This window comes from Ptychodera flava (assembly GCF_041260155.1).
Source record: "Ptychodera flava strain L36383 chromosome 23 unlocalized genomic scaffold, AS_Pfla_20210202 Scaffold_24__1_contigs__length_23054250_pilon, whole genome shotgun sequence".
NCBI classification, from domain to species: Eukaryota; Metazoa; Hemichordata; class Enteropneusta; family Ptychoderidae; genus Ptychodera; species Ptychodera flava.
In genome coordinates this window covers 11,435,535-11,446,509 of record NW_027248278.1, presented here as the reverse complement: position 1 = coordinate 11,446,509, position 10,975 = coordinate 11,435,535, and the positions used below count along the sequence as shown (strand labels likewise).

At 38.1% G+C, this 10,975-nt stretch overlaps 1 protein-coding gene across 1 annotated transcript; it reads right to left on the bottom strand.

The window, feature by feature from the left end:
* Window positions 1–7,447: 7,447 nt before the first annotated feature.
* LOC139124423 (amine sulfotransferase-like) lies at window positions 7,448–8,365 on the bottom strand. Its single transcript, XM_070690556.1, has one exon. The coding sequence runs from the start codon at window positions 8,363–8,365 to the stop codon at window positions 7,448–7,450; it is 918 nt and encodes a 305-aa protein (XP_070546657.1).
* Between the last annotated feature and the right edge of the window lie 2,610 nt (window positions 8,366–10,975).

The following is a 10,975-nucleotide window of genomic DNA, read 5'->3' as shown; positions in this document are numbered from 1 at the left end:
ATGAAGCTGGTACTCGAATGGACACTTAACCCATTGAGTGCTCTAGTTTCTCCCACGTAATTTTGGGCAACATTTTACCATCTTTTATGATTTTTATGTAACTCTTTTGATAATTTTGGGCCAAATGGTCAGCACTTTTCATAGGCTTCACTTTTTCATCAAAATTTTGGGGAAAATGTGAAAAAAATGGCCATGAAAAAATAGTTTGGGTTATGTTTTATAAAGGCAACAAAAATTGACTTTGGGACTCAAATATATATCTTTGTGGGGAAGGCTTAGATTTTATCAGTCTAGGCATCCCCTGGCCGTTGTAGACTTATCGGTAGTCCCACTTGACTGCGTATCAATAAACTTCATCCACTTCAACTTTACGGCTTCCATATGTAGTAGTATCATGTTGGTACCTCTCGTTGAGATAATTCCCTGACCTGAGAGATGTTGTCAATCGTAAAAAGAAAGTGAGACAAGAGGACTATTTCCGTAACATCACTCAGTATACAAAATAACGTTGATTCATGACGTGAGATTTGTCAAAAATTTCAGCTTTACTGAATACAAGCAGGTGATTTTCTATGTGACCTCTAGACAATATTAACTGCCCCATTCCAACTTAGCTCCTATAACAATGCTATTCTTATCAAGATGAAAAGCGCGGCCAACCAAGATCTCATTACAACATTACAGCTTTCAAGATTTCCAAACTTTATGTCACAGTGTAGATTCAGTCATGCATGGTGAAGTATGTACATTGAAACTGATTTATTGCATAGACCCTAAAATGGTTCACTTTATGTTTAAATCTTGTCTTGGTGCAAGCAGGGTGCAAGTTGTCTACAGTTGATCACTATTTTCGCATGCTTAAAATATTCAAACAACAATAAAAGGATTTTAATATCGAATATAATTCATTGAAGAATTCATAAAAGAGTGAATATTCCTTTTAAGAATGAGAACATTAAGGTTCTCATACTTGACAACACCAATAACAGCTGCTTGTGTTTCCGAGGCATTTTGACTGCGGCATTAATAGCGGCGCATAGTGTATGTTGAATATGAAACTGCAATGTAATAACGCTATAGATGACATCATAAGTGATTTCATGTCAATTTGTCACATGGCCATTCTCACCTTCCATCGTCATCAAGTGATTGGTATTGCTTGTATTCACATCTCAATTCAGTATAAGAACTTTCACAGCTGTTTGGCCGGGAGGCAGGGACCTTTGGAGCCTATTCAGTTCTTGTTGTTACATCCTCTGTAACTTTGCCATGACATCGAAGGTGAATAGCTTCTATCAGATCATCTGCAAATGATAAGACATACAGGGTGAAATATAATAACAAATCATTCTTGAAAATTTTACTAGTAAAGAAGGAAAGTAAATCACATTGTTGTCGGTCAAAATTAAAATCTGCAACGTCACATAGAATATTCTCAGAGCGATCAAAGATTTAGTCATTCAAAGTTATAATTGTCCTCATGATGTCTAATTATTATGAGATGCTGCAACGTTCAGTTCCAACATGTAAGAGTTTTTTATGTATAACCACAGACAAATAGATAAACAGACTAGCAACACAGCATGCCTTTTGTTCCATGGTCGCATCGGTAAACTATGGCCTTTTCATATTAAAATGAGCTTCAAAGGTGTTAAACTTTTTGGAGACTTTGTTTGTGGTTGATAATTGCATGAGATTATGCGAAAAATACGACGAGATGGCATCGTGCTGCCAGTCGCGTAGCAACCATAGTTACTTTGTGAGCTCTCAGGGCAGAAACACTGCTTCACGCTAATCAAAACATAACACGCCAGCAGTTTCATAAACATGCCTTTTCTTGACGAACGTGTAAAGACGGTATGACTGACCGTAAACCATTGAGTAAAACCAGACAGTATCGATAAAAGACTTTCAAATTTGGTTCAAACACACTCATTACATAATTTTAAAATGGAAAACTCACTTTCCTGAAGCTCAAAACACTCCCGTTTTCGCCTGCACGCCAATTCCGCTCAGCACCACACAACAACAACAACACAAACTTTGCCGAACATACTTTCGCTTAACAATTGGCGAAAATCCGAAAACTACCGAAGGAGGCATGGTCGGCACTCTTCGGATGAGAGAGGCGAGAGCTACCTGAGGCGAGGCGAACATGGATGGGTTACGTTACCGCTTCACGCCTTGAACAATACCCGTTGCTAGTCTGTTTCTCTATTTGTCTGTGGCATAACGCGATATCGCAACGTCACAAGCATATTCTTTCTCCACCACGTCTGTGTGGAGTGACGATGTGATCCACTGCTGCGGCTCTCATCCGCTTGATTACACGTATTTTGATCGTGCAAATGTCAAGAATAGAGCAATTGGCAAATTGTCGCTTTCAAAATGTCTTTCTTACGTTAGATCAACAAACTATACTGAAAACTAACACGACTGTATCGTCTTTGGATATGGTATGATAAAATTAATACTCATAATAATAAAATAATTAAAAAAATAGCTGTAAAATTAAATAAAAATGCAAGAAATGGAAGGAGAAAAACGACAATTGACAACAACAAAATAAGTTTGACAATATTGTATTACATCACATTGCAAATTACTATATATCTAAATATATACTGTGATCTATAACTGAGGTTAATATGGTATATTTAGGAATAACCTGGAAGCAAGACTGCAGTTCATGATAGCTTTTAAAGTTGTTTTTTGTTGTCCATGTTATTAAATTGTATGGTACCCGATATTAAAGTATTGTACCCGAAGGGCGCGCCGAAAAATATGAAACATCCTGATATCTCAGATATATATGCCTTGTATATTAAAGTCATGCACCTGAAGGGCATGCTGAAAAATGTCTGATATATTAAAGTAATGAGCATGAAGAGCACGCTGAAAAATATTGAACATACAGATATCTCTGATGTATGTATGCTTGATATGTTAAAGTTGGGCGTGCTGAAAAATATGACTGATTATTAAAGTTATGCGCCCGAAAGGCGCGCCGAAAAATACAACTGAATGATGAAATTTGTGGCTGACACTAGCATTTTAGGCAATGGTGAGCCTGTTTCAAAATTCAAAAACACACTGACCCCCCCTATTGGGCATTTCAAAAAACATGGTGACCCCCCCCCCTATCACCAAAGTCAAAAACAGGGTGACCCCCCCCCATTGAATCCACCGCCCCCCCCAGGCTGAAGAAACTGACCAGTCCCTAAATTTTGCTAATGCTATATTAGGTTGTATATCATTTTAGTCTTTTGTTGGGATAACTAAATTAAAGAAAAAAGACACTATATGCAAGTCTCCAAGTAAATTTTGCGGTTGCTAGAAATAATAGATATTTTTTGACCTTATATATCTGAGTGAGAAAGCCATATGGATTTGTGATATTTTGTCAAATAGAAGACGTGTCTTCTTATAACATGAATACAGTACAGGACGCACATTTGGACACATTGGAGGTCTCTGCACACGTTCCTTGAGAAAGGATGTATGGTAATTGTGTATGTAGTGCTCCTAGGAGTGAGTATACCGGCAGGGAGAGAAAAGTGTTGAACGTCCGTGTAGCCAGATTCGAATTGGGAGCTTATAACATTATATATTTCTATTAAAGTCGGCAGGAAAATGGACGGTCGGACAGGCGAATGTTGATGTCGGGTATATAGTTACAAAGTCTTTATCACTTCAGAACGCTAAAATAAGTATAAAATTATTGTTAGTCAATAGTTATTGGAGAGAGAGAGAGAGAGAGAGAGAGAGAGAGAGAGAGAGAGAGAGAGAGAGAGAGACCGGTCATATGATAATGTTCTTGCGGGTTCTTGACAGTTGATGAAAGTAGTGCGGCGGTGCGATTTTCTTTATTACAAGCATTCCGCTACACCACATTATTATTTGACCGGTCCAAGCTATGAGACTACAGATTCAGAATGTCTTTCTTCCTCATTACACTTTATAGCGGCAATAAGGGAAGACAGCTTCACAGACCCTGAGAGCCTCACATAACCTCTATACTAGTTATAGCTGTGTAGCATTGCACTGTAATGCGAGACCAGAGTATTACCTCGGCAGTCTCTCTATACAGTAATTGGTAGGAAGGGGCCGACAAAAAGCATCACAACAGCGCACAGGTGTCAGAGACAAAAATATCCTATGCCTTGAATATCATTTTCTAATCGCTAAGTCTGTATAAAGGTCAGTGAACGATAAAAATTTTCCTTCATCTCGGGTAAACTTCATTGTCAGGGACATTGTTTGTGTTTGCGTCATTGAAATATAATTTTCAAGGTTATAAAGAGTGAATTTGCGTCACTGACACCAAATTCCAACTTCAAGGCGCTGGGAAAAATACATAAGGAAAGATATGGCATAGTTATTTAATAATTGTATAAGAGATGCAAATTATGTGAATTTCATTATTTGATGTCCCATGGGAGAAAAGTAAATAATGTACTTCTGAACGTTTTACCTCTTACTTACTTACTTCATACTTACCAGTCAGGGATTATTAGTGATCGGAGAGTATCCAATTCAACGTACGTACAATGTGAGGATTCCTTTGAAAGAGAAACATGGACAGTCCTCAGCTGGGCATCTCTGTTGTGTAACTACATTCAGCAATAATCACCATTAAATTCACATACTTGTGAATCTCTACTCCGTAAAAGATCTAAACGTATCTCTCCGCAGTGGGTGAACCTCCCCAGACCAACATTTACAAAAAAATAACACAATCCTTCAAGTAACTCACTGTTTTCTTCACTGCTGCTTCTTTATTTTTTCAAAATTTCTACCAGATTGCATTCGGGCAGGTCAATAGGTCAAGCATCGAACCGACACGTAAAGCCTGAGCAACCGAAATATGTTGCATCTCTGAGAATGCAGGCCACTTTCAGCCCTGCCTAGAAGTGTCGATTACATATCTGATTTGCATTTTGGTTAAATAGTATCAAAATTGGCGCGTCATACTTAAATGTGACGTCGGTGAGGGGGTAGCTCACCATTTAGCATTCATAACCAGGGTTAACCCCTGACGGGTTTAAAATTTCTATATCCTCTATTTGATTGAATTAAAATTCAAAACCTAAGGTCCAAATAGTTTTGAAGAATCTCTTCAATCACATTCGCTCGAAACTCCTGCTGAAAATATTTGATGAAATACATCAATGCTCTTTGCATTTATCATTCAAGTCCAATTTTATGTTTAATATATATTTTCTGGGTCTGATGAGACACAACTGGCATCCCCTCACCATCAAATCTATTTACATTGAGATGGTGTTATTTGAAATAATGCTCATAAATTTTACGAAAAAGTGTCTATACGAAGTGAATCACATACATGTTGTTACGTCAGAAAAAAAACGATGAATAAAATTTAAAAATAAAGCTAAAAATTCTGCCAGGTGATAAAGTACAAACTGTAAAAGTTAACAGGCTACTTATTTCAGCTGGGACGGCACAAACTCCTTGTCTCTAGACCTACATAACAATGTTCTCCAACGGATTATTTTTGAAATGGGTGAGGATGAAGTTCACATTATGAGAGTTAGCTTACTAGTGTTTCCTTCCAGACCAGGTATTCCCCTTTTAGAGTTGAAGAGATTTGAATAATTAATTCATCATCCCTTCCAATGTTATATTCAGTTTTTCCCTCGCTGTGTGTTTGATCCCATCTCATTTTCTCTATGTCGCCTGTCCAAAGAGTGCTGTCTTATACATTTGTCTGTTTGCCGATGTCTGTACGAGCCTATCTGTCTTCTTTTTCAAACTCCGCTTGGTCTTTGGTGGTAGTGACAATGTCTCGTACTGCCTCAGTTCCAGACCAGTACGTCTGCATCGCCACTTTTCAACCCTCCTCTCAATCCCTACAATCTGTATGCCCTCCCCAAAGCCCCTGATGCCCGCCGTTGAATCAATTCTTCCTGATAACAGCTGTAAAATCGTTTTCTTTTTGAGTCAGCGGTTCATATTCACTTTATGGACCCTTCAAATTAATTCCAATGCATTGGTGACGCCAGTTAAAAACCTTACCTTCGATGTTATAGAGCAGACTTAAAGGTATACTGTCACCTTCTCTAATTTTGCCACAGTTACCACAGAAAGAGAAAATCTAACCAATCACAGATTTTAAGCGGGTGGCCGCTTTTTAAAACCAGCGCCCTCACTTGGGCATTTTGAATACCAAGGAATGCCCATTTGACCATATATGGGCATATTTAGATTACAGGTGACTGTATACCTTTAATTTTTATGTTCTATTGATATTTCAGTGGTGATCTTTTTATAATCAACAGAATCGAACGGAAAGGCACAGAGTCTATTTAACGTTCATCGATGTAGCCCAGGAAATATTTGTTAACCATTTGATAGAGCTTGTGAGAAAGCAGAATGGCATTTCAAAGCAGTTGTAACAAATTGAAAGTGTCCATCGTTTAGTTCTGCAGGTTAAAAGATACAATACAATACAATACAATACAATACAATACAATACAATACAATACAATACAACACAATACAATACAATACAATACTATGCAATACAATACAATACAAGACAATACAATACAATACAATACAATACAATACAATACAATACAATACAATACAATACAATACAATACAATACAATACAATACAATACAATACAATACATGCATACATACATGTACATTGATGCCTTTTGCCAGAGGTCAATATAGCTTTCTGTTACGAATTTGACTTTGTTATATGTACCGGTGCTTTACTGTTTCTTCTGTGCTGTTTTGTGTCTGTGTTTATAACGGTTGATTTTGTATTACTGATTTGACCCAGTGTTATCGGATTATGGATGGGTATGAATATATTCATGTGCGAATATATTGTTAAGCACATACACACACATACGGAGCTCATAAGATGCATTGATAAGGAGTTGCTTAATCAGGATGATAGATAATCCTCAGCTTTGATGATTAGTAGAAGCACCGTACCTCCACCCACGAGGAGGGACGGTGGTAGCAGTAACTAATAGAATTAAGGCACCATGACTAATTACCGATACGGACTGTTTTCTTTGAATTGCTACACAGGGATAGTCAGGGTAGCTTATATAAACACAAAATGTCACTCAAAACGCTTGTGTCCTATGGACATATTGTGTCCACATGTTGCGTTTATTCAATATCGTCAAACTACGGGTTCGAAAAATACTCAAACACGTGACCCTAATCTTAAAATAGATATTAATTAAATGTGAAAAGATTCATCAAGTCATAAATATTAAAACAGCTCATGCGAGTTGGTACATGCCACAACTATTTATTCATAACTTTATATTGATGACACATATTTATATTGATGACGCATATTACAGCGATCTGATTGGTCGAGACATGAAAATAACCGTGCTATATTCGCGATATGGACGTTACACCGAACAGGTGCCACACACACCCTGGCCCTACATGTTGTAAACTAGCTTCAGTCCGTGCTTCTCTGCTTTAACAGTGATTTCTCGATCGAAAAATTCGTTCTGTGAAACCAGGAAATGGTTTTTCCAATCACCAACTTTACCTTTGCGTAGGTGCTGTACGCTGTTTAAAAAAGAATTTTCGTCTCCGAGAGACGAAAATCGTCTATAGAATTCGACACCTTGACTCATAGATGCAAAAGTACACTTTTTCACAACGTCATCGAGTTCTTCATCTGACTTCGGCCGATTCAAAAAATCAGCCACTTTGACCAAGACAGATTTCAAATCTTTCTTCATGTCTTCAAATGTCACATGAAGTACATTATCTTCCAGACCAAAGCCTCTCCATCCTAACACGTGATCCAACCACGATCCATACCACACTTTGCCATCCACGAAGGCACGGACCCACTCATCCCAGTTCAAATCCATGCCGGCCCAGGGAAATCCCTGCATGAAATGGTAGTAAGACACACAGACATCTTTTGGGTTTCTTGCGATATAAATGATCTTGCATTTTTTCTCACCATCTTGCCAAGCCCTTGGAAAGAACTGGAATGGCATATGGCAGTACAGCAAACGTGGTGAAGGCATCTCATCTAACGATTCCCTCAGAGCTTTTGAGTGTTTACCATAACTTCCAGGTACACAATCAGGGTCATCGTAAAATTGATCAAGCCTGATAACCTTCTTGGTAGCTGGTAACAACAGATTCAGGTCGGTATACAGACTGCTAAGCAAGTTCAACATCCAAAATGTACCTGACTTCATGTACGTCACTACAACAACGTCGTCTGGCCTGATGTCCCACTGGTCCATGGGATTAGATTTCACAGTCTCGATGTTATAACCACAGTTGGTGAAAAAACAACCGCGGTAGACGAAACCAGGCCACTCCTTTGCCATGGCGTCAGAAAGCAATTCTAAAGTAGGAATAATATAGTCTCGGTTTACCCAGACTGTAGTAGGGCTCTACTTCCGCCCGCCCAAACAGCGCACTTATGGAGTTCGCGCGCACCCGGAGACTGTCATGTGGGAAAAATTCTGACAGGTCACGTGTATGTGCACTTCCGCATGCTACGCCTCTGTATGCTCTCTGTATTTACGTATCGTTTATAGCCAAATCGGCGAGTAGGGTTCTGGTTTTTGCGAAGTCTCGCGATCTTGGCGATCGAATACATAGAAAGAGTGTCGATGAGAGTTCAATTTTTTAAAGAGAGGGCCGTAGTAGCACTAGCCTACTTGACCCTATTCGTCTGTGCTTCCGACCCAGCTGGGAGGCACGGAGGCCGTAAGCGACGAATCGGGTATACCCTATGGTAGCGCCACAGGTTATCGTAACGTTGCTTGGATAGTCGTTCGAGGCGGGCGGCCGCAGGTCGCCGTTCTCTTTTTCCCAAGTAAACGGCGACCTGCGGCCGCCCGCCTCGAACGACTATCCAAGCAACGTTACGATAACCTGTGGGTAGCGCCGGTTTGCCAGATCATTATTGACAAAACAGTGATGCAAAAATCTTGTATGAAGTGTTGTCCGAGTCCTCTTGTACTGCAAAGTGTTACCGTACATGGAGGTAGTAGAAATGCCTGTGTTTCATATACTTTAATATTATTCTGATCTGATTAAACTTTAATACTTTACTTTATTGCTCAACAACACACTCAAGGACTGGATGAAGCTGCTGCTGGGGAGAAACTAACGTACAAGAAATAAATTTGGCAAGAGGTAGTTTGTTTTCGTGAGTAAAGATATACATGAACTTTTCTCTATCATTAAAATAAGAAAGCCTGGACTATACAAACTAGTGGATGAAAAAGACCATCTCGATACGTTCTGTATTTTTGACATTCTATAACAAAGTGAAATTCATCCTCAACTAAAGACTTACAAAACTTGCAGAATCTGTCATTTGCAGGAACTTTGGAATTGACCTTCTACCCAGTTCTATTTGTAGGTTGTGATCCGAAATTCTTAGTTTTGTCAGCCACCTCCTATAGGTACAAGATCTTATATCTAGCAAGTAACTTTCAAATTCAATTTTGTCTTAAATAGCCTGTAAGTTCGGAGCTTATTCCTCTGCATTCCACACTTCCTCGTATCATTATGAATGTTTCTCAGCCATGTTTGTTCATACATTTCACATAAACTATCATATACAATATTAACTGTGGAATTGATATTACAAACACAAGACCATATATCACTCCACTGTAAGAGTTCAAAATGCTTTGTATATAATTAGACCAATCTGAATTCAACCTGGATGTATAAGCAGATCTCAGTAAGATGTCATGTGATAAAACTAATCTATGCCAGTATTTGAGCATGTGCTTTATCACCATAAAGTGAATTGGATATCTACCCAGCTCTCCAACAACACCATCAGACGGTGCATGTTTAGATACTCCTAGGATAAATCTATAATAAGATATACTAACATCATTGAGAAAGTTACATTTGTCATTAATTTCATATCCGCATATTTCACAGCCATATGTCATAATAGGAACAATTAAACTATCAAAGAGTGATAATGCAACTTTTACAGAAAGTGAACCATTCTGAAGGCCCTTACGAAGGCTGAAAAGAGCTTTCATTGCCTTCAATTTAAGATTATGAAAATTACGTTTGAATCTACCATTTGGGGTATTGACAAAACCAAGGTAACAGTACGTTTTCACTAAGTCAAGAGTCACTCCATTGTAAGTGAGTGTAACTCCTTTTAAAAGATGATTACTTTTGTTAAACACAATAACTTTCGTTTTCTTTATGTTAATAGATAATTTCCATTCACGACAAAAACTATGAAGTTTATCTAAGCAGCTTTGTAAGCCTGTTTCAGATTCTGAAATCAATAAAAGATCATCAGATAAGGAGTTTACTAAGTTTGATAGGACAGTCCTGACTGGAACCAAATGTACTGGGAAGATCATTTATAAAAATATTAAACAAAGTTGGACTTAAGTTACACCCTTGCTTAACTCCTAAATTGGAGTCAAATTCTTCAGTAAAGCAATTGTTACTTTTCACACAATACTTAATGTTGTGGTACATGGACTTAATTAAGCTATAAAAATTACCATTAATGCCATATTTCTGATTTCCAAAGTAAACTTGTACGCCAAACCTGTCAAATGCTTTCTGAAAATCTACAAAACAACAATAAAGGTACCTACGACTGGGACTACAGCTTGACTGATAAAATTTCGCATAGATATGTTGATCGATAGCAGAACGCAAAACGACAAGATTATCTGCAGTTCTCCTCTTTGCTCTGAAACCAGACTGAAATGGCGAAAGAATACCATTGCTATTAAGAAAGTTTAGAAGCCTATTATTCAACACAGAGGTAAACAATTTTGCAAGGCAACTATTTATAGAAATACCTCTGTAATTTGACGGATCACATGTATCACCTGATCTGAACACAGGGACCAAATATGCTTTTTTCCAAGCATTTGGAAATGTTCCTGATCTGAGGATGACATTGAATAATGAACACAATGGAGTAAGTATGG

Excerpts from the sequence above, each read along its gene's own strand:
- LOC139124423 (XM_070690556.1), bottom strand. The coding sequence starts at position 8,365 with ATGGCAAAGGAGTGGCCTGGTTTCGTCTACCGCGGTTGTTTTTTCACC.